This window comes from Falco biarmicus, chromosome 4, assembly GCF_023638135.1.
Source record: "Falco biarmicus isolate bFalBia1 chromosome 4, bFalBia1.pri, whole genome shotgun sequence".
NCBI lineage: Eukaryota > Metazoa > Chordata > Aves > Falconiformes > Falconidae > Falco > Falco biarmicus.
In genome coordinates, this window is record NC_079291.1 from 19213159 (window position 1) to 19238366 (window position 25208).

The 25208-nt window shown below is 42.5% G+C and overlaps 1 protein-coding gene across 1 annotated transcript in view; it reads right to left on the minus strand.

Moving 5' to 3' along the window:
- The window catches only part of NPSR1 (neuropeptide S receptor 1), a 59409-nt gene extending 35584 nt beyond the window's left edge, over window positions 1–23825 (minus strand). Inside the window, exons 1-2 of the mRNA XM_056338723.1 lie at window positions 23679–23825; window positions 10634–10766 (exon numbers count right to left, since the gene is read on the minus strand). Coding sequence (XP_056194698.1) covers window positions 10634–10766; window positions 23679–23825 — 280 coding nt within the window. The remainder of the gene's footprint in view (window positions 1–10633; window positions 10767–23678) is intronic.
- Between the last annotated feature and the right edge of the window lie 1383 nt (window positions 23826–25208).

A 25208-nucleotide genomic window follows, 5' to 3' on the forward strand; every position in this document is an offset into this window, starting at 1 on the left:
TGAAATGTCTGGGGGTTTGTGCAGATGTAATTCCCATCCTATTTTGACTATTCCCGTTCCTGTTAAGCAGGTTTTCACCTTTCTCTCTTTCTTGCTACTGCCCACCTAACTTAAGAGGAGTACAGAAATACATGACTTATGTGCAAGTTTCTTTTGGATTTCGAAGTCTGGGCTATGGAGTGGCTATAGCCACCTCAGTTTAACACTGACAAAAGCTTTTTGCGTGCGTGTCTATTCACTGCATGCAGAAACAGAACAATCTGCTAAAATGCATCCATATCCACATTGCCTCCTTCAGGAATTTCAGGTTGTTCTTTCTGCTAATGCAGCAGGGCATGGCAGTTACCTGCACAGCAAAGGTTTGCCTTTAAGGTTAATCATGCAGCTGTAGTGTTACTGCACAGGTCCGGGATAACTTTTGTCACTTAAGCTACACTTTTTTTTCTAGACTGCACTTGAATAAATTGTCTTTTGGGAAAAGCCCAGAAATGTTTAGGCAAATTCCAGGTGGCTGTTTAGAAACAGAGCTGAGCACAGAAGAAATAATCATGCCCTTTCCATAAGCTAACATGTTGATATGCCTTGCTGTGCTTAAAACTAACTAAATAAAAAAGTTCTGAGAAATACCTTCCCTCCAAAACTTTGTATTTGCAGATGGGTTTTGAGTCAGAGCCTCCGGAGGTCTGGTTGAAATGGTGGGAGATTAGTTTCTTAGTTGTCAAAGTTGCATAGTAATCCTGACATATTTGGTGACGTACAAACACCAGAGGGTTTTATATAGTCAACTTTAGGGATCTAAATTTAGGAATTGAATCCTTCTGTACAAGTCAGTGAAACTTAAAGGCAGCTCAGAGTGTTTTCCTCTACTGGCTATAAATGGAGCACAGGGTGAGTGACTTTGTATCTTACATACCTACACTGAGGCGCCTGAAATAGATGGCATGAATAATCCCTAAAATGAATACCAGTGTGCAAGAATGTAGTCATGAAACTTAATCCAATTATCTCTCTGACAGTTATGTCCCATTCTGCTTCCCAGGACTGATGTTGAGCTGTATGCTTTCTTTAGACCTACTTCTGTACACATGGCAAGAAGCTAAGAGGGCGCTTTCCCTCCAACCTCCCTGCCAATAACGGTGCTGTATAAAGCAAAAGGTGCAATGCCCCACATAACAGTAACTTCCTCAGGTGAAGAAGGTCACAGGTTGAAATCCCTTTGGCACCAAGACCTGCAAACGTAGGTTGTCAACAAAGTACTCAGCCGCCTAGCTCTGTGTCTGAGGATGCTCGCCTAATTCACATTTCACTAGGCTAACTAGAAAAGTTACTAAGATTAGGATTTCATCGTTCTTTTTGCTGTTTCTTTCAAATGTTGCTTGGTCACTCCAGCATATGCACCCAGATCACATTGTATTTTTGTTTTACAGCCCTCAGTAGTGCCGTGGCTGGCCAGGCGTGCCTTTATAATCTCCGCACAGCCTCCCTGGTACCAGCGGCGCTGTGACGGCGCAGTAATTTAGCTGCACAGTGCAGGTCTCGGCACAGGGGTAGAGAAATTACATTGAAGGTGAAAGGGGGGGGGGGGGGGCGGGGGGGAACCTGCTAGCAGGAAGTGGCTGGAAGGAAATGTTCATTTTAGTTTCACAGATGTCTCATCAGGAAAAGCATTTGTATGCAAAGATCTGAAATGATGACAGCTCCTTTTAAAACAATAGAAATGGCAGATGTGGATCTCCAATGTGGAAAGCTGTAGGTGGGTAAGTGGAATGGAGTTTAGGCTGTGTGTACGCCTCTCGAAATGAGAAGACAGTGCCTTTGTGTGCATAGGGCACCTAAAGTCCATTCATCATTTTTTAATCCTTTCAGAAATGACTTATTGCCCAGGAAAAGCAAACAGAGCGACTGATTCCATCTTAGTTTAAAAATGTATGACCTGGGGTGAATTTGGGGAGATAGGATTGTCACAAGATGTTCCACTAATATTATTGTTATTTCTATTGTGGGAGTGTCCAGGGGCCCAATCCTTAGGGATGGCATTCAGAGGCACTCCAGGGTGACTTAGGGACAGAAGTCTGGTGCTTGCTTGTGATTTTAAACATACATATACACCGTAAAGGAATAATCATTGCGTACTGTATTGAATATTTATAGGTGTATTGTAGCTGGTTTTTCTTTGCTTTATAAGGAGGTGGATTTGTGGACTAAAGCCTATTAAGTCCCTAAAGGTTATATAAGGAAAGACTCAAATTCTTTGTACAGGAATCCACACCTCTACTGAGAATATGTCATGGCTCCACCAAATAAAAGCTAAAAATGATTTCTCTGTGCAATGTGAGAAAAAACCCACATCATGTAGGATATGAATCCTACACCGAAATTGGTACTGGAGCTACTAGCAAGCTGGGACAGTGTGTCTGCTACTTTGCAGCTGCAGAAGGGGTATAGTTTATATCACTTGGCACTTTGAAAATCCTGCTCTGAGCACCTATGGGTGATGAACACACAAATTGTCCCCTTTCGGAACAATTTAGTACAGTTTTAGATGTTGCACATTGAGGAAAGAAGGGTTTTTTTCATCAGTTCTTGCCTGCAGGGACTTCAGCTTTATACTTGGAGCTATGCTGCAGAATGTTTTTTGTTACCTGTAAGGGATCTGAAGACCACTGCTCAGAGACAACAGGCTGAAAAATGCTGGTTTAAGGATGTTTGCCTAGTGGGTTGTGATTACATTAATTACAAACCATGAATCACAGGCCTCTTGTTCCTGCATTTGTAAGATTAAAGTAGGCTATATAAATAACAATCATTACAGGGTGTTTAAGTGGACGACCATTCTTGCTTCCAGTAGCAAATTCAGAGAGCTCATTATCTTTATACTTCCACTAATGGGAGGAACATTGCATTTTACTGTTATAGATACAGCACTTCATGGTTTTTTGCTTTTGTGTTAGTACTACTGTTTCCTACTGCAGTGAGCGACAATGGATAGAGTTGCAGCAAACACGAATATTGTGTCCAGCCCTGGACTTTCCAGTGAGCCCTTAAGACGGTATCTAAGAATACGTGAGCATTAGGCAAAATATGGAGCATACAAGCTTGGGTCCAGGCTGGTTAAAAACACTGTGAATTGGAAACTAAAGCAGAAGTAGTAGTCATCAGCAAACCTACAGCTCATTTCTACACTCTTTGGGTGTCCCACCTCTACAAAAGCTCCCTGGTGGGGCACTAACCAGCCTGCATTTTGGGGTACCATATTCTAGACTAAAACCCTCTGGCTATTGCATAGAGATCAGCTCCATCACTGTTTCTTTGTCTTTCTGTTTCCTTGACTCCAATTCTCTTGCCCACGTACATAGGAGGCAAAGGCAACCCAACTGCCTTTGACCACAGGATCACTGCAAGTCCTTCAAGGCCACCTTTTTCTCTTAGACCCCTTAGTCTTTTGGGAGCATAACTTCACTCTTCAAGGAGTTTATTTTGCACCAAAAGCAGTTTCTTTTACATTAAACCTCACAAGGCAGTTGTGTAACTAGACTAAATGTCTGTGTGCTAGTCCCAGTTTCGCTGTTCCTACACTACCAGAGTGGATTGGAGCTATGTGTTTTCAGGATGCCAAGTTCTTTATGTCAGACCTGTAGATTTATCATTTCACCTCTAAGACATGAAATCTACTTTTTTTTTTCCATGACTGTTTCCCTTTGGCTGTGTGACCAAACACTGTGAAACAGAGGTCCTGATTGAATAGACTATGTCTCCCCCTTTGCATGAAGCTTCTTTCTGTCACTCAGTGTTGATGCTCATGCTCAATCTTGGTTTCCTGGCCTAACTTCTGTGGATATCTTGCTTTTTACCCCATCTGCTTCTGGCTTGGTTTTGGAGAAAATGCATTTTAAGATGGATGCATGTACTGGGTATTTTCTATTTTCCTTGGGAAAGATGGAATCCTGTGTTGATTAACCACATCGGCAGACAAGAATGATTAGATATAGACATACAGAAATATTCCTGGCTGTTCACATAAGAAATCTAAGAGTACAGAAAACCATGATTCATAATATCAAACCGGAATTGTATAGTGTCAGTGTCCAGTTATTATGATCTACGGTACTATGACTCATCTTCAAATCCGAGCTGAAGTTCAAAGGAGAATTTGAGTTTCCCCTAGGTGGTATTAAATCACCAGAAATGGCAATGGGTATCAAATCCGGTTGGCCATGTGCTACCATGAGGTGTTGCAGGCAGTGACCACATTTATCTTATCCTGCATTATGTCTCTGGGTACACTAATACATACCTAACTTAAAGTAAGTCCTGTGTTGTTTTCCAGTTACTGAATTAGTCTTCTTGGCAGAATCGGGATGGAAAATGATTGCTTCTCCTCTAGGCAACTAACGCAGCCATGCAATGAATTTTCTTATTCACTCCCAGTGCAGAGAACTCGACATAGTTTCATAGAATGCACTGAATAAGTAATGTTAATATTGCTGTGTTTACTACTGGAGATGATTTTTGCTCTTGGTAAATTGATTCTCATTTATTCTGCGGATGCAAAATGAACAGTTGTACTAAATGCAATAGTTTCTTTAGCCTGCAGAGGAAAGGTGGATATAATCTATCTCTTTCCCTGTTTTTCAAGCTGTGTGTACACTCAGGTGACTTGCAGAGTTGTTGGACTTCCAGCTAGGCGTTAGGAACCCGGTGGCTTCCAAAATTGGGGAATTTAGCTGCCACTGGGTACTCCATCAAATTTCAGTGTCCCTGACTGAGAAATGTTAACAAATGACACCCTTCCTTCCCAATTTATACATATCCTTCGCAGTAGTGACAGGAACATGTAGCGTTGATGTTCCATTAGCAGAGACTCTTTCTTTGCCATACCTTAATTACACTTTCAAGAGGTTTTAGGACATAATGAACATAAGAAATGCAGATATCCTTCTCTCAATTTTATCAATGAACTCTGCAGTCCAGTTGTAACTTCCTCCAAGTCTTCTTTTCTGCAGGTGAGGATACTGATGCCTCTCACCTTTCCTTCATTTTTTCCGCCCAAAGTAGCAGAAAATAGAGGTGCAGACGGGAGAAAGCCACGGATTTCTGGGAATTGTTGAAAGAAACTGTTTCCTTTCAGCATTCTGCATTAGGTATCTGTGTCTTGAGTGGGCAATCATGTAAATCAGATGGCAGGTTCCCGCCAAGACCCTGCTGGCAAGGTATAAGTTTTCCAGTATAACTGGGAACTCTATGGGCTCTTTGGCTGCCAACAGTCCACCTCCATTAAGCTGACTTGCTGAGTTAGCTGCTAATTGGCTCTATGCAATTAACTTCCAATGCTCATAATCACTGTGATGTCTAAGGTACTTGTAAAACTGATGAATTCATATGTGTGATCTCTCTGAAGTGCAGAAATATTACAAGTACCATTTTCCAGATTAAAAGCTGGAACTGAGACAATTATCTCTTAATATTGTTCTACATGATAATTTTGGTAATGGTGTTATTATATTAAGCTTTTGTACAGATCAGGGAGTAACAAGTCATCTTCATTTCTTCAAGTCATATAGACAAGGAAGAAAAATATTGAAGGACAGGCACAGTTCATTAAAGCAGTGAGTGCCTTAATGGTTTTGTTGTAGAGGAAAAATAAAGAAGAAGAAAGGAAGGACAACTTATCATGTGTTTGTTCATGTTTAGCTGTTGTAGTAGTAGAGCTAGATGCACCTATTAAATGCATTTAACTAGCAAACTAGTTAAACTAGCCATCCCAAAAGTCGGTGGCTGAGCCTAGCTGGTTTTAGTCCCACAAGCATGCTCTGTCTGGGCAGAAGCAGCACAGAAACACTCCTTGCTTCAGCAGGGTCCGTTTCCACCTAACCCTCTTGTAGCAAGTTTTCAGCATATTGGCTTTTACTAATCACTGAACAAAATGAGTGCAGCTGCTTAAGGACCAAGTCATCCTGTGGTCCAGCTTCGGAGCCACTGAAGAAGGTGGCAGTGATGATATAAAGAGATGGTTTTAAAAATACCTCCTTCTCTTTTTAATGTCATTCTCAAGCCATGCCTTAGGATCTGGTATTATATCATAATACAGACTATGGCTAAATATTTTTACAGGTTGTCTTTTTCTTTTCTGCTTATATGTAAGCTAATATAGAATTAGCTGATGCTCTTCCTACTTTCTCTCTTCATTACCGCCACAGCAATACTGAAGTGAGCATGTATTTCCAACCAAATCCGTCAGCCTATGGCTTAAAACTAGGCATGTGGTAAAGTGCCTACACGTATTTCTCACCTTAATCACAGACAAAATCTAACACTGTTCTTAAGGCACTGATTTCTGCTAAATGTTGGAATAGAAAGAGAAACTCACAGGGCTAATGGTCATGACATTTCCAGCTCCAACTTCTTAGATGTTAATGTTGGAGGAAAAAAAACCTCAATAAGCTATGAACTTTTGGTCATTAAAGGGAACTTAAATACGTTCCTCTGTGAGTAGTAGTTAAAGCTGGATGAGGAATGATGAGAAGCAAAATACTTTTCAGCTGAGTTTTTTAATGTATTTGCTTGATTGATTTTAGAATTGATCAAATAACAACCTTTTTTATTGAATGGACTGTTTGCCAATAAATGACATTCATTGTCCAATGCTACGCAAATAATTGTGTTTTATACATGCTCATATCTGCTGCTTTTACATTTTGATAGCAGAATTAAGAAGGCCTTCATTTGGTAGAGCTTGGTGATCTCAATGGATATAAATGTGTCGACAAACCATCTTTTGTGAAAACAACCATATTTCACTGGAAAATTTCCAGCACGATACAATGCCTGTGGACACATCCATCTGTCAGACCTCACTCTTTGATCTTGAACCGCCCGGTGAATTTAGTCAGAGGCAAATATCTTAAAGACCCAAAGACTCTGAAGTTATGTGAAATGGCACCAGGTAAGGGGTGATGTGAGAGGTTTCCTGCCAGGAGAGACAGCTATGCCATAAGCGTAACTTGTGCTAAACTCAGAAGAAATCTACTTGGGAGAAAGTGTTTAGAAATACCCTCCTCACAGGGTAATCTTCAGAGCTTACACTTTCTGAGAAAATAAATTGCCTTGGAGATAGAAATCTGTAGGAAACCTAGCTTCAGTTTCAGTCTTTACAGATGAGCTTGGTTCTAAGAAAAACATTTTTCTGAAAAAGGAATATGGCCGAAAGCAAACTGAACACAAGGCAAATACGGCACTATTCCTCCTTGTTAAATTAGCTGATGCTCAGTGATTAATACTATTGTTCAACTCAGCTGTTAACTCTTAGCAGATTTCCTAGTGCTTAATTCCCAGATAATTTCAAAGAGATTTATGCATGAGCTGGGAGTTAAGCACAGACTTAAACGTGGTACTGACACAGGCATTGTATAGACATATATTTAACACAAAATATTCTGAATCGCAGCTTCAGCAATATCTTTAAGGACACTGAAGTTGAAGGGATTGCTCGCATTCCTACGGATCCCTGCAGCCTTGAGCACCACATTGAATTATGGTGTAGTAAGGGATCAGCATGAGTCTTATCTCTGAATTTGCCGAGTGGGATGAAACACTGAATTCTGGCGGTGCTGAAAGAAGCCTCAATCAGTTAGTTACTTCTCTTCTGCATCTGGCTTGGCAACCAGTCAAGGAGAACAACAGTGCTCATTTCCTATTCATGTATTATGCACAATTTGCTTTGAATACCTTGTTTATTCTAACACGAAGGCTATATTTTAATTTCGTTTTGGTGCTACATTACTGGGAAGATGTGAGAATTGAGGACACTACTCAACTATTCAGCCACAGATCAATAGACAAAAAGTTTTTAAATGGCTTTGAAATGCCTGCATTGATAAAGCTATATCCATTATTCTTCTCCCTGCTACTGGGGCAGAAATAATAAATATTTCAAGAATCTCAAAATAGATGGAAGTAGTAATATTGACTAAGCAGAAACTGTTTGCCAGGAGATTAGGCTTTAGTTGGTAGGATTTAAATATGCCTGGCATGTCAAAGCAATGTGACAAGCCAGTGTTTTCATAATGTTCTCCGTCTACCTCATAACTTGTTGTGAAAGGATGATGACTGTTGCCAGCTTGCTTTGTTCTTATTAATATTTCTGAAGATAAGAAAGTGAAATGGCTCCATTTCAGGAATTAAGTCATTTTTTTGTGCCAAAATACTGACAGAAACTCTTGGTGCGGGAAGATAAATTAGAGTTCTGACTCCTGCATCACAAAAAAGAAGTCAACATTGCTTGAAAGGAGCCTCGCTGTTCAAGCTGGTGTTACTTCTTTTAACATTGCAGATGTGAATGTCAAGCGAGTTTTCTGTGTGAATTTCTGTAATATGAAATGGAACAGGCTGTTGAACTCAGGCACTTTGAAGCTCTGAATTTAAAACGCAGGGATAATTTTAGGGAAGGGGAGGTCAGAAGAATCCCCAAGTGGAACACATGGACAATATTGTAACGTCAGCTGTAGAGCACTATTCGCTGCCCATGTGTAGTGGGATATTTGCCTTGTTGTCTTTGCCGCTGATTATTTTCCAGCCCCCTCAAAACTGAACTTGCAATGCTTTACCCTCCCTTCATGCAGATGGTATTTGAACCCCTAGTGAATAACTCTGTATCCACTTCCACTCAAATCCAAAAAGCCAGCTCTTCCTCTGATTCCAAAATGGCAAAATTCCCACCTGGGGCCTTACCCAATGCAGGAACAGAAGTAGCCTCCTCCTAGTACAGCTCATGTGGACCAGCCTTCTCCTGGGCTATCCTGGTCCAGACATTTCTGTCTGTTTCTTATTCCTTTGACCTGGACACCCACGTCATTATGGCCGTTCTTTCTCTGCTGCAGTAAATACATTTGTTTTCTTACTAGGACAAGACCCTTTGCTGTTTAGTTGAGCTTTTCCTCTTAGGACCTCTCTTCTGGCACCATGCTGCTGTATGGACCATCTGTGCCTTTGCTTTGGCAGCGAACCCAGTCCTTATGCCTTCTGTACTAGGGACACACAGGGTCATTTTCCATCCTTCTCTCTTCCAAAGCCCTTCTCGTGATTGTTGCCCTTGGTACTCTACTTGCTGATGATGGTAGGTAAAAAAATGGATGGTGTCCATCTGGCACTTCAGTTGTGAAGACCTCTTCTGCTCTTTGCCTGTACTACTGCGTGGTTGCCTACCTTTTATCATCTTCTGTATATTCATCTGGGATTGGGAGCTCCCTGAGCAAAGACTGGCTATATTGAAACTCCTGTGAACACTGTAATGCTTGATCTGTGACTGATGCTTCCAGACTGTGCTGTGAGGCTGCATCAACAACCTGACAGAAAATACCGCTGGCACATGAAGGAAGTGATGTGAAAGTCAGGACCAAGATAAGAAGTGAAATGGTTTATTATGGATGACTCACAGGTAAATAGGAAAACTAGCCATCAGCACTTCAGAAAAGGACTCACTGCAAACTTTCACCTCCTTACCTTGCAATAATCCTTACATCACCCATAGTTACAGGACTGTCCCTTTGCATGGCTTTGCACACCTTGGTCTAACTGTTTCAGCTGACAGTGGTTCTTTCAATGGCACAAGCTCTGGGTCAGACACGGTTGAGACTGTGAGCCAGAATTCACTTACTTGCAAAGTGTGCATGTTGAAAATTGGGGAGTGTAGTCCTTCACTTTTCCAGTTTAAAAAAAAGATACAACAGACACCAAAGGAGGATGCAATATTGCTGGAATATCACATAGCTCTTTAGTGGAAAAGTACTGAAATTCCTAACATATCTTACAAAAAAAAAAAAAAAAGCAACAGAAAGCATACAAATATGTCCTATATATACAAGCAATACAACACAGCTGCCTTGTAAGCAAGGATTAATAGCAGGACACTGTTATAGAAACAGCACATATATTCCCCGTGGAAATATAAACCCCCCAGAAATTTAGTCCATTCAAGGCCACAGAGCAACAATGTGCTGTTTATGCTTTTGTTTCCTAGTTGCTGAGATTGATATTTTACAAACCAGGTTTCTGTACATTTTCCATTTTGTTTAAAAACTACAAAGTTCTTGGATCAGCTTCCTTTTTTCCATTAAAAAAAATTAGCTAAATGCATTCCTCCCACATTTTTATATTTCTCTTACTTGGTTAAACCAGACAGCACAAGGTTATTTTCACTGTTCAATGCAAGAGCATAATTGATGGAGCAATACCATTACAAAGTACTTCAGAAAGAGTTTTAGCAGAAAAACACAAGAGATTCATCTTAAACTCATGTAATTTAAAGAGTTCTGTGACAACAGCTGGGTACATAACTTCTAGGAAATGTGGATGCAAATTCAGACCGGAAGATAAGATCCGGTGAATTCAATGAGTTGCAGCTGCTGCATCTGACACAGACACTAACTACTACATCTAGCAACTACATCTAGCAATCTACAACATCAGAGGTAGACTGAGCCCTAAGATAAGCAGTCATCCATCTGCCTTATGGCAAGCTGCGGCTGGACATTAGGTGTCAATTGAATTCTCCACCACAAAACTTGCATTTGCTGATTTGCCATTTTAATAGTGGTTCCTGTGCAGTTCAGATGCCCTTTCCCCTCCCGTACGCTACCTGTGATTGCCAACTGTGTAACGAAGAAGGTCATTCGGGATTTCCGCTTCCTCCTCCAGGTAGAGAAGAGCACAATGGTGTTTCCAGCAATTGTGACAATAAAGAGAATCCAAAGAGTCACCAGCTGCTCTGTCTGCATTGGAGAAAAGGAAAAAAAGTGTATCAGTATGTGGGTGGGTAGTGACTTGGGTTAAGCCAGTCAGTTATCCTAGGACAAATGAGATGAGAATGGAAAAAAGGAGTGAAATGTGAGTTTTGCCAATTGATTTCAATCAGTTAGTCTAGAAGGTATTCTTGCTCTTTCAGAAAATACTTAACATGCATCACTGCTGTTGATGTTCATTCCAGTTTGATTTGCAGTGGCTGTGTATTACTTCTATCTTCACAAAACCTCTAGCAGCGTCTGTGTTTGGCACTTAACACTAAAATGAGAGGCAGCCCTCAGTTTTCCCGCGTTGCTCCAGCAAGCTGTGAAATAACCAGCTGCCTTACTTCATAAGGAATATTGATAGATGGTCTCCTTTGAAGAAATGGGGGAAATAAATACTTCCCTTCTTCCCAGCTGTAGCCAGTCTGGGTCATCCACAAACCCTACAAAATGCAGACATCTGCTCCATGATCTAGATGCGCACCAAGGTTGCAAAGAAAGCATGAGCCCACTGTAAGGAAAAGTAAAATTGTGTAGCGAGCGATACGTGATGACAAAACGTCCCCTAGTGGTGGTGTGTACAAAGAAAAGCAAGCAAAGAAAAAAGCTACTCACGTTCTCAAAGTACCAGGATCCTCTGGCTGCAAGAACAAGGATGCACATATCCCCGTTCGCTTGTTTCGGCGAGAGCACGCCCCACCTTCTCCCTCCCTTTGGCCTACCAAACCCCGCCTGGTCCTCTAGGTGCAGGACGGCCACTTTGCAGCAGCCACTCTGTAGGTTTCCCCTCACCATGTGAGACTGTGGTTTGTGTTTTCTCCAGAGCAGCCAGCCAGCTCTGAGCCCGAGAAGCACCAAGACTGGTGAGCGTAGGGTCAGCTTGGAGAAACCATTCTGCATTTCTGCAAAATTCTCACTTGTAAAAACCTGTCCTGTGTAAAGCTGTTTGCGGTGGCATGGGGGAAGGTGGTCCTGCCGCTCTTCTGCAAAGCCAAGTAGAAGAGGGGACTTTTTGCAGTAACAGTTTGAAGGGCATAGAGCAGGGATGCTCAGGAGAAAAAAAATCCTAATGTATCCAGCTGCAATAATATACACATTATTATCGTATTCAAAGAGAGAAAAAAATACACGTAATGGCTCAGCAGAACTGGTAAATAGGAAGGTAAACCCAGTTTCCAGAAGGGACCCCTCTCCCAGAGCCTGCTGCTCCCAAGCAGGTCCCTGCCTTTGATGTTTCAGGAGGAGACGGTCTGTATGACTGAAATACAGCAGCCCCTTCAGACCCTGCTCTGCCTTCTTGTGGCTTTCCAATGCTCCAGATGCACTGGTCTCCTGGATTCACATCCTAGCAACTGGGATGGGTTTCGGGTTATGTCAGTGCAGTCATTTGGGATGTTCCAGTTCCTGGCACCAACCCCATAATGTGGGAGATGGGTAAGGGCTGCAGCTGAAGAGGGATCCCAGCAGAAGTGACCCCAAAGGCACTGCCCTGAGCAAGCAGGGGGAAGGGGGCTGCCACTGAGACCCGCACCTGCCTGACGGGGCTGATGACGGAGCAGAAGGAGAGGAGGGCATGTCTTAAAAGCATTTGGCAGCTGCTAACCCATGGCTTTGTCATGGATGAGCAGAAAAGAGGGCTCCTGCTGCCTGCAAAGAGAAAACGGCTCAGCTGTGAGCGTGGGAAGGGAAGGTGAAATGGTGGGAAAGGAGCAGTGGCAAGGAGCTTCTCGCTCTGCCACAAGCTTTAGTGCCTCCTCAGCTCTTAGCCCCCTCATGGCCAGCAAGCATGGTCCCTCCTCTACTGACACTTGTGGGAACCAGCCTCAGCTTTGCTCCAGGTAGGTAGCCACGCTACCCTGTGGGCTATGCGGGCACGCAGGCAAGGCAAAACCCCGTGTATGAGCCACCTGAGGCTGCGCTCTCTGCCTGAACCCAGAGCTCAGCTTAAGCATACAATGACGGCTGTGTTTAGATGGTTTCACTTTTCCCAGCATGATCACTTTTGCCAGCATCATGTATGATCTGGGTCATCTCACCTAACTTTAAAGCTCTGAAGAGAGACAAGTACTCTAAATTGTCATAGTGCAGTCCAGATAATAGCAGTGTCTCAGAGATGAGTCACCATTCATCTCACCTACTTCAGGATGGCCTGTATCCACTGATTATAGTGACCTAGATGAGACAACTTGTGTGGGCTGGATGCTTAGCTTTTAGACAAAACAACCTCCACCTTTTCTGAGTGTTTGCAAATCTCTTGAATTTCTTGGAAACAAATTCCCTTCAAAATGTGTGGCAGAGACATAGTGGAACTATTTTTATGGGGATGCTTTGCTTTGAACAGGAATTGGAAGGAAGTGACCTTTTGGAAGGTAATTAAAATTAAAAAAGGTAAGATTTCATATCACTTTTGTCCTTGAAATCAGTGGGTTCTCCACAGGGTTTGATTTGTCTTCCATTTCAGAAAGGATCTTTCACATGTGAAGAAAGCTGAGGGGCAAGATTTGTTCCCATTTTCTCTGGTACAAAATCAGGAGAGCATTTTCTTGAAAGAAATTCTGTATTCCTATATTGTACTGATATGGGTATGAACAGAAAAAGGATGTGACATGCAAACCTTCTTACAATTCCTGCAGAAAAGTAGCTATGGAGCCACAGAGACTGTTAGAGGGGTGTTTCCCCACCATAGGGGTGCAGCACATACAGTCAGTTTAAATCCCCTCCTGCCAAGTTAAAAAGTGGTGCTTAACAGTTAAGCAATTTTAGGCTCAGCCTCTATGGAAATATATAATTAAACCAGCTAAAAAGGTAACCTAAAAGGTGCAAAAGCTGAATATAGGAGAGGTGAGTTTGAAAGGCCATAGACAAAGGAATAAAGCTAAAGTTTCTATTAATCTATTTGTGGTAGCTGCCATTCAGAGAGAGAGAAGAGAAAAGTATCTTATTCTTGGGGATTAAGGAGCTATAATAATAGAGAACTTAAATCACTGCAGCCTCTCTCAGTCTGTTAGCTTGCAGAATGAAAACTTCTGTGGTTATTAATGGGATGCCTACCGTGATAAAGGCCTTCATAGTTGCTAGGTTTAGAATTCAAAATTATCTTGATGAATCGGAAACAGGCATTGGAAAAAAACCCCAAGATGCTGTCCAACAAAGCAGAAGTGCAGCACTTCACAGTGTAGTGGGCATAATGACATCAGGTTGGGCAAGCCTTCAAAACATGCCCCCCCACATGCAGCACAGAAAGTGCCCCACAAGTGGAACGGGATTTAATAACATCACCCTATCACGAGAGCGATAACCACCGTCACGGGATTAACACTAGTCTCGTGTGCCTCTGCTCTAATCCTTCCACTGCACCCAGCAGCTGTACCGTACCCACTCCTGGGTGCCATGCCTCATGAGGCACAAAGCAATGAGTTGATAGCAGTCTAGAAGATATAGCCAGGCAATAAGACTTCATGAATTAAGTTGCTTAATCTAGTAAAAAGCAAACTGCAGGAAAATATGAACATAGCCTTGAAGTCACAAAAAGGCTGATGTAAAAAAGTAAAGGTATAGTCTCTTCTTCAGATCCCCTGGAGACTGGCTGAAAATCAGTGAACGAAAACTACAGAATTCAGGCTGATCGCTTTAAAAACTTGACTTAAAAATACACCATATATATAGATAGATTGATTGAGTCAGTGAAACCTCCATCTGTGAAGGTCTTAAAAATAGTTTTTAGATTAGAGACATAGCTGATTGATCCCTGAACTTCACTCCAGCTGCATTTTCTATAATTTTGTTTTATTCATCACCTTAAGGTTGTTTAGACATAGAGGTTTAGACATAGAGGTTCATGCCTTGTTTGTTCATCAAGCAAAAATCCTTTTTCTAACAATCCTCAGCAAGGTGATTTAGAAAAAAACATTGTTTAATAACATGTTGCACAGACATCAGAGGTATTTCGGATAAAAAGACAGATAAGAACATCTCCTAAACACCTGTGTAGGAGCTTTTGGCAAGGGCTGATTTTGCAATGGGCATTGCTAACTGCATTGCATGAGAATGCTGCAAGGGAGACTAGTGTCATATACCAGCTTTTCTAGACTAGAAAAACTAAAGATGCTGGCAAATTAATTAAGGTCATAAACCAAAACAAAGTCAAGAGGATTTCATTGATTTGACTATAACCATTGGATGCACTACTATTCCACAAGACTGCTGGGTTTGGAGCATGGAAGTGCTTGACATCTGAGGCACATATTCATGTTTTGTTAATTTTCTTAAACATTAAAACCAGCTTTAGTCAATGAAGCAAGCCTCTTCATGGGTGAAATTTAAGCCAGAAAACCTGTCTGAAGACTGTGTGCATTTTCTTCTGCTTGTAGAAGAGGTTTATTTTGTTTCTCTGACAAAATTTCTGAATCCATAGGCTGTAGTAAGTCTATCAAGACAGACAAAGATCATCCTTGTGAGCAGCTTTTATCAAGACCTCAGGAGAGGTTCAGCATCAATGGAAAAAGCATGTTTGTACTTGAACAAGAACTTTTGTTCTAGCTGCTGAGGCTGGTGGGGGAACAGCTGGGAAAAAATAGGTCGCCAGGTAAGTAATGAGCAAATAAACAGCAAAAGAGAGGGAGAGGTACTCTGTTCCTGATGTGTCTCTTGGCCTCTTAATGTGAGGAGGGGAGGCCTATAGAGAATTCGTGTCCTTACTGACCTGGTGCCTTCCTGCTCCACATCTTTGGTCACCTGGGTGAAGAAGGGGCACTGATCCCTCATATCACAGGTCAGGAGCTGCTTAAGTCTCTGAACAACTTCCTCTTGCTGGTTGATTAAATTCTGGAAATATGCAAATGTTCTTCCTGCTTGCCTTTCGTATATTTTAAAAATTATGTTTCTAGCATAGCCTACTGCAGCAATTGAGATCATAAGAGAGATGTAATCATAGAGCAAGCCAAACAATTCTGTAAGGATGTTCTTAACACATAAGAAGAACACATAAATCTCCTTGCTAAATTGGGGAACTGTCATGCTCATGGTCAGATTCACCACTAGCAGATTGCATTGCACTTTCCTAAGGGAGGGGAAAAAAAAGAAAAATATTTTCTTATCCTCTGAAGTAATCACTTTAATTGCAAGCCATGCAAGAAAATGGAGGGCCTTAGATTTACATTTTTTTTACCTTGTTGTGGAAGATCTGGAGTCTTGAACTTTCACTACTGAAAATGTTCAGGACAGATTTGCTATTTTAACAGCCCACATTTAGACTGGAACAAAAGAAAAAATACCACCCCGCCCCCACCCAAAAAATACCCCAACAATAAAATCAGGAAGCTTAGCTTTCCTGAGGCAGCCAGGTGCCATGCAGCTTGACTGATTTCAGTCAGGGATTTATAGTTCGTTTACTTCTATGGCAAATTGCACTTTGGACTGCAACACTAGAAGAAATCAAAGACAGTCATTGGCACAATTTAATTAAGGACTCTTAAAAGTACTGGCACAACCTCTGACATAATTCATAAATTTTTTAAAAATAAATTAAAACCCCAAAAATAAATAAACCCCCCTCTGTCTCATACTGCAAGACTCCTCCACAGCAGAAACCCTAGAGGAGACTTGTGGGGTCTAACTGGTGCCTACAGTTATCTAACAGGAGGGTGCAGAGAAGAGTGAGCCAGGTTCTTCTTGGATGTGCACATTGAAAGGTCTGGAGGCCACAAGTAAGAGTTGTAACAGGGGACATTTGGATTAGGCATTAAGAAAGGTGTTTATCCTGAGGGTGGTCAAACACTGGGATGGGAGCCTGAGAGGCTGCAGGATCTCCATCCCTTGAGAAAGCTCAAAACTTGAGTGGACGCTGCCCTGAGCAATCTGGCATAGTTTGAATTTGCTTTCGAGTGGGTGGTACAGGTGACCTCCAGAAGTCCTTCCCTATCTGAATTATTATGCACACACAAGTATGCGTAAGACCTAAAAGGTGCTTTTACAGATGTAATCAGATGAGTGCCTTGCACAAGCTGTATATTATTTATTGTATCATAAAAACGTGAACAACTCATCTTTGTGGGAATCTTATGTAAATTAAAGTTCACTCTGCAAGTAAAGAGTATGGGTGTAAAGGCTACTGGCATGGAAACGACATAAACATATTAGTCTTAGGAAAAAGGACTTTAAAAGTGTAAAATGGCATTTGTCTTATGCTTATAAGCATGGAGGCCTAAGATGAAGAATTCCTGCCAGGGTGTGACTAGCTTAAACCATGAGAAGTAAAGTGTGATGCCATTGAAGGGATCATGACTATTGTTACTTTTATCAGCTACACAATAAAGGTTCTTTAATACATAAAAAAGAACAAACTTGGTTAAAGTGAAAACTGGAAACAACCATATTTCTTCTTGTATTGAAACTTTCAACACAAGTTGGGTTGTTGGGAAACAAACCCACGACCACACCTAACAGAAATCTGCTTGAAGATAAGCTGTAGGTGCATTACACATACGTTAGCAGTTCTGACTGTCAAAAGGGAATAAAGAGGCACCAAATATCTTACAAAAAGAGGGACAGTGGATGGGATACTTAGGCTAGAAGTAAGCTTCATACAGTAAATGTTAGTCACCTGCACGTGAAAGTTCAGATGATGAATTCAAGTCAGCTCCTAGTGCTCAAGAAAAGCTGCAAAAATGGCTGGATCACCCTTGATTCATTTGCTGGTAGCCCTGGTCTCAGTAAGCAAGAAACACACTAACATCTAGGAAGATCAATGAAATCTTACTCCCTAGCTGTCACAAGGAGCAACAATTGTGCTGGCCATCCCTGTAATACAAGTGCGTTTTGAAAGAATGTTCTCCATCTAGCAAGGCAAAACTGTAAAGATATTTCTATACAGCATCCACACAAGTTGCTCCTGAAAATTTTGGGAAAGCAATTTGATTGACACTAAAAAGCTCTGGGAAAACTCATGTGAATATAAGAAAGACTGAGAAAAGAGAAAGTTCAAAGCTATGTTTTATGTTTTGTCTTTGAAAGTGCTTCCACTAGGATTGAATTTAACAGGAACACACTTGGGCAGGCAACAAGACCTCTAGGAGTTGATTTCTGCTTTTTTAATTAGCGTGGTCTGGGAAGGAGCCTGATTCAAACTGCATAAATACTGGTTCAGTCCCAGGTTTGCCTCTGGGACTGCTGCTTTCTTCTTTCAATGGCACCGGTCATGCCTGAGAGTTTTCATGCCTCCAGCACAGCAGCTGCCTTACTGAGATGCTTTCTCACAGGCTGTGTGTGTTATCCGCCCAGCACAAGGCTCCAGGTCATTCTGGAGATCCTGGGATGCATTGCCACATGAAGCCTTCGCAACATGTCAGAGATGCTGGCAACCGTTGCTTCCCCATGGGTCCTTGTGGTTGGAAGAAGGGCACAGCTGGAAGGGACCCAAGCTGATGCTTTCTGTTCTGCTGAACCTGAGAAGCAGTTTTACATGAACTTGTGTCTATATGGTATTGCATTCATAGTCTGTGTAGCTAATGTGTTATATAGAGGAAAAAAAATATAATATTCTCTCCTCTTTAGACTTAGGGAAACAGACAAGCTGAGAAAGCCTACTCACTAAATCAGGACACTTCCTCACGGAAAGGAGTAATTGTGTTATTAAGGTTACTTTTTGAAATCTAGCAAAACTGTATCTATCTTCTTTGTGAATCCCCAGTTTTTTAAAAATGTATTTCTTAGCTCTAACTTCACCATCACAGATGAGTCAGGGTCTTTTCAGCGCACAACATTTAATGCATGTGAACTACTGTGATCTTTCCAAGCTCAAATAACAGACAAACAAACCACCCCTCATCCTGCCCTAAAATCCTCCGTAGGTGTGACTGGTATAGAGGGGAATATTTGCATTTAATAATAAATGGTAACAATTCAATTTCACTAGCAGATAGTTCACATTTACCACGCTCCTGTGTTTGGCACAAGATGAATAATTAATGAGGACAGTACTGTTCAGTTATTGCAGGATGTTTTTTGCCCACTGCACCCTAGGAAACTTCCACAGAATTAGACAAACAGATATCCCTGATTTTAGTGTCATCGGGAAAGATACATTTTTCATGGTGTACCTATTTATTTTTTCCTAGAACATTTTCAACATGAAGAGATGACATTAGGTTATGGCATCTCCATAATTGTATGATGTTAATAGCTCTATTTAAAACTGTGAAATGCTGTTCTTAATCACAAAAAGGGATAAAATTATTAAGTATGCCTAATCTGTTCAATGAAAACATCCTAAAAAACTGGAGAGATTAGTACTTTCTAGGAATATTTATTTAGGAGAGGCAGACAGATGCAAACCCTGTGGCTGTGTGGACCATGGAGTCAAAGTATGAAGGTTGCTAGTATAAAACCATCCAAATCACTTGGCTCAGAGCTACCCACCGTCGGGCTGTCATACAGCCAGATCACTTCTGTGTTGCATTTCAGCTACTAGATGAAGCCAGCCTGGCCAACAGCACTGCAGCAGCAGTATCACAAGGAGAACAGCTATTACATTCCCAGCCTGGCAACAGTCATTATGGCATATTGCAGAGATCGCGTTCAGGAGTTCCTGACGCCTTGTTTGTGTAGACTTAATTCTCCTCCTCTCCCTCAACCAAAAGATTGTGAAGTTATTTATAAATGATTTGATATGCCTATTTTTCTAAAAATGTATGATTATGTTTGCAGAGATTACTCCAGAAATTTGACAGCATGAATTATTATTTTTCTATTATGTATTCAATGATGGGATGCTCCGTGAGGTTTGCTGGAAAATCAGAATGAGCAATAGCATCGGCAAATGCTTTCCAGGAGAAAAAGAGACTCCTGCATTTGGATTAAATGACAGGGACAACAGATCCTGACATAAACAGGCTCTGCGGACACCTGGAGCCAAATCCTTTTTACTTGATAGTCCTACAAAGCAAGTCTATGCAAACCTCTCCACATATCTGTCTCCTCACCACTTTGCTGGAGATGGTAGCCCCTGACCTCTGTAAAGAGCATTAGGCTCCATGGATAAGCAGCACATGCTCTTAGATTTGTGTTTACACTGGCATGGCTACACAGTCCTGTTTAATATCTGAGCTACATGGGCTACAACATGCGGTACAGTGAATGCCTCAGTGTTTGGGAGAGGACAGCCACAGGCAGAATGTCAAACAGTCCTCCCTGAAACAAATTAGGAACTTAGATTACATGTGTAAAATCATTTGTGGTGGATTCGATATGCATGTTGTTTCTCCCGAGAGCTCTAACACTTCAGCATCACAGCTCAAGGGGCCAGGAGAGGGATGTCAACATGTGGACCAGTGGCTGGGATTCCCACCTGGCAGGGGAGACACTGGGGTTCCCAAACAACCTTGGGTGTAAATGACAAAACCTTTGCATCCTGCTGCACAGGTGAGGGCTCAGCTCTACACATCAGAAAACAAACTAAGAAAATGTACTGGATGACGAAAGACAGGCCACTCTCCTGGGAAACAGAAGATGCTGGTGGTGGGAACACAGTCCCACCAAGAAAGGAACAGTGGCTGGGACTTTTCTCCTTTTGAGCACTCCATCCTTTCTTCTATTGCATAAAAGTAGGGCATCCTGTTTCTCAGAAGACCTCTTAACAAAGAGGTGAGCCCTCTCTGAGGATGAGCACATGCTCCTACCATTGGGGAAGCTTTGGGGCTGTTGGGGCCCTGGCAAGGGGAGGTGCTTCCTCCAGCCATGACCAAACCTTCCACCCCTGTGGACAATTAGGGCAAACCTATTCTGAGATTCCTACTTGTCTCCATGCATCTTGTCAAATTTCTAGAGTTAAGGAGGTTCTAAAGTGGAGCAAGGTTGCAGGTGTTCAGATGGTCCCTGTTCTTTTCAGGTAACTGTACTGGGCAGAGGGCAGCTAACACTCACTTAAAGCCCTTTCACACCTAGATTAAATGCATATGGGGGAGATTGTAAAGGGATGGAATGAACTCTCCCTTGGCCTGGGAGATTAGAGATGTAATCAATACAATTTGCACATCTGTTCTGAATTTGGTGCTGACACAGCCAATAGGACTTCTTGTGGTTTCAGACAATAACCTACCTGGATGCCTCATGTAAAGGCACCCGGGAAGAAATACAGGCTGTGTTTTCGGGGACAATTTGCCATAACACAGCAGAAAGACCTGAATGCAGGTGGGAATGAGCCACTGCTTTTGCTGTGGGAAGCACCAGCTCATCCTGCACGCTAAGCGGTGTGTGGGTGCCCCCAGCGCTCCATGCCGAGAGCCAGCCTAGTTAGCCCACGTGGCCATGGTCCCAGAGAGGCTTCACGGGCAAAGCCCTGGTGAGCAGCTGGCCAGGGAGTGGTGGTAATGACTACCAGAAGCGAAATGCGCATTCCTTCAAGTGGATGAAATGCTCCATTTCCCAGCCAAAAATAGAAAAGAAGAAACCTAATTGAACTGGCAAAATGCTTTCTAATCTGAAGCTGTGCAGGATTTAGTTGTTAAACTCTGAAGAGGACTAGACAGAAGCTCAAATGCTTCTGAAATGGAGAGCAGGGAAGCACTCACAGCTCAGCCGGTAACAGGACTTTTTGGCACCGAACTGCTCTAAAGCGCATTATTTCACTTTTGTCACATTGCCACCGCAGTGTAACACAGATACCACCTTAGCTAGGCACCGGCTGTCTTTTTGAAGCATGGGAGGAAAAGAAACCAGCACATGCTCCCATAGTTCAAGCAGCATCCCTCCACAGCTGTCATTGGGTAGAATTGTTAAAAGTTCATTAACAGCAACTGCTCCAGATACTGGGTGAGCGTCACTCCCTTGCCTCTGTTTATCAGCTTAGATCACATTTTCTTATGACTGCTTTGGTAAGATAGATTAAACCTGCATTTCCCAAGCAGAAATAGCTTGTATGCCCTGTCTGCATCCTGGCACAGGCTCTGGGGTCAACCTGTGTGGTGGCCATTCATCCAGCCTGCCTCTACTGTCAGCCATGGGCTACAACATGTTTGAAAACTCCAATAAAAAGCCAAACTCCCATTTGTCACTACATTTTGATACTGACCTCTGATTTCTATTCCATTCGGCCTATTCCAAGCTGAAACTTTTATTGCTTTAGCTGCGTAATGACACCCTTGTGAAGAGGAAAGAGATGCTGTTTGTCTTGCTGGAAGGAAGGGGCGAGGAGATGGCCACAACATGGGCAGCTCTGGTGGAGGACTGCCAACAGAGTCAGCAGGTAGCAGTGGCACCTTCCACACATGAGCTTTTACAGGGAGGGAAGCTGAAACTGCTAGCATGGAGCCCTGACTTCCCTGCACCATAGTCATCAGAGCAGGTGCTTTATCCTTCCTTTTCTGCAGCAGCACCAGCTGTCACTTGTCTCCAGAGTCAAAATATTTCCACGCCTATCAACAGCTAGTAATTGATGTGAAATCAGTGAACCTCCTTGCAAAGTTCATGCTATATATGCCAGAGCTAGACATCCAACAGAGAAGCGCAAGTCTAATAAGAAACTCTCAGCTAACAGAATCAAGTTTCCTTTAGCAATGGATAAGCATGCATGACTATCCATGGCTTCTTAATTATTGTAATTTACTCAGTCTCTCCTATTAAGGAGCATTTTTCTGCCTGAGGACTTTCTAATCATGGAATTAACTGTCACTTTTACCATTATAAAATATTGCTCCCATGACATTGTTCAGATTTATAGCCCTAACTGTTGAAAGAACAAAGGGGATAAAGAGAAAGTTGTTAAAAATATTTTGCTTGTTGCTTCTGATTTTTTTCAAGAGCATTTTAGGAGTCTAACATGAAGAGAAGAAAAAAAAGAATTTTCATCCTTGAAATTCTAGATAAGAAAAAAAAAAAAGAATCAGCAGCATGTTAAAAGAGACCCTCATTAATGAACTGTAGAACTGCAGATCAACTTTATTCTTAACAGGGGTGGAAACCTGTTGTAATTCCACTGGCATTGTGTCACAGCACTAACAACCTCACAGAAAACAAAACTGCCTCTGATCATATCCCCTTTTACCTAACATATTGTGAAATGATGTAAGCGCCTACATCTCTCCAGTTGAAAGTGATCTCTTTGGTTCTGCTCCAGAAGGAACGGCAGGGTACTCCTTCTCAGACTTATTAATAACTTGAACTTAACCTGGACAGTGTGCCACAACAGTAAAGTGACACATGGCATGCAGCATGGCAATGACAACAGGCACAGAAATCTGAAGGAAAGATGATTTTCAGTACCTCTTTCATCTTTTTCCTACACTCACATTGCAAGGGCGATGTTTGTTTTTGGAGATGAATAAATACACTTCCCATGTCATTCAACAGCATTCACTACTGAATGATTCATCTGGTACATTAACAGCAGCCTTCATGAGACACTACATCCCCCGCTCAAGTTAAAAACAAACAAACCAGCTAATTAGAACCTGACCCTTATGATTAAAACCAAAAATCAACCAAAACTGGCAAAAACCCCTCTCACTCCTGTACAGTGTTTGTTGCAGCAGGAAAATGGAAAAGAAATCCTTTATGTCAAGGTGATGGCTGTAAGAAATTATATAGAAGATGTGTTAAACTAATGCAAGCTTGTGATTAAAGCTGCATGTATAATTACAACACCTCTACAGATCAACAGTACCATCCCCTCTTGGAAGAGGATACAATTGGCAAAGACCTGTAAGTCTGAACTCCAGTTCCTGAAACTATTTTGTTTTTCAGTAAATGCCTTACACGTGCTGTCCGCTGTCTTTGCAGGGGAAAAACCCCATCAATATCTGGGCAAGAAAGTTCAATAATCCTAGTTATCTTCCTGCAGAGGTGCTGAAAATGTACCAAAGCTGCAAGCATGAGAGAAAAGTAATGCTCGACTTAAAAGAATACCTTAAAAGAGTAGTAAAAGGATCCCCACTCCTCTTCTGCCACCACTTCGGTGGAAGTCACCATTTCAGTGCAGGTGACAAGGGTAAGATCCAGCCAGCCGGCGCTTCCCTGGGAGCTGCTGCTGGCTTCTGTGGAGCCGACCTCCATCACTGGATTTTGTTCGAGTTGTCTAGGTGCTTGTTTTTCTAAGAGTTAATGCAGCCAGGCTTCTCCCGTAAAAGCGCAGCAACAAAACCAGCTTCTCACTGCTCCACCACTGGCTACCAGAGGCATCGGGCTTTAGTGCAGCTGAGTGATAGGAGGAGGGAAAAAAAAAAAAGAAAAAGAAAAAAAGAAGCCAAGCTGGCATCATCCCTTTGAGCTTTCCTTCGGTACAACTCTGACGACAGCCATCCACATGCTCTTTCCAGCAGCAAGGGCAGCAGCCAGTAAGAAAGACAGTGCACATGGACACAGCCATGTGCCTTGTGGACTCTGGGTTGTCTTGCATCCCAAGTTGTCACCTCTGGAGTCAGGCACACCTGTAAAAGTGTGGACCTCCTCCCTGCATTAAGCTCAGGAACCTGGCTATTCCACCCAGTAGCTTTGCCTGCTTACCCTAGCTCAGCCCACTTTGATTTCAGTTACCTTTGGAATTGTGGTGTATCTACACACAAGCACCAACATGCTCTCCTGTATTAGCAAAACCCTATGAAGTTGTTAGGCTTAAGTTATCGCAGTTTCCCTGTCAGTGTCTATCTGCCTTCTGAAGTTGCCTTTACCAAGAAGAAAAATAAATCATAAAAGGCCTTCGCCCTTACCTTTGCAGAGAGCTCAAACATGCTTCATACCCAGTACGGGGAGTGCTTTAATCACCGTATGGACAACCTGTCTGGTACGGCTCCTAGAGACTGCTAGTTACTTGGAGGCTCAAGGATACTTCAGAACAAAATGATCAGTTATTTTTCTCCTCATTAATTTTCTAGGCACCAATCTCACCCACCCTCTGTTCATTCGGATGCTTTTCCCCACCTCTAGTGTTTACCCCATTTTTACACCAAGTTGGCAGATGACAGTGCGCACAGCTTCCCTGAACCGAGCGCAACATCACGTGTAAATTCAGAACTTGTTCAGCTTTGTGGAGATGCTGTGTCTCGATACCAATGCAATCCTAAGCAGAACGTCATGCACTCGGTTTCCCGTTACCTGCTCACAGCAGAATCCAGTCCTGTGCTTACAGGTGTGCAAGCACAGGTAGAAATGGGGGAGCTCAGGAGGCATTAAGCAACTCGCTCTGGCCAGCACAGCACACCCTCTCCCCAGCTCCTGCAGCAGTGGTCTCCACAACACGCTCACAGCATCCATGCTCGTGGTCCAGGTGGGGCTGTGCCCACCCCTGCCTATGCCAGCAGCAAGACAGAGGTGGCTGCAGGACCCCCCCAGCTCCCAGGGCCAGTAATAGCAGGGGATGGGGACACAAGCAGTGAAATTCAGGTCTAGGTTTGGACTCTGAACCCTCCCAAGCTGGGACATGTCTGGATCTGGGGCTTT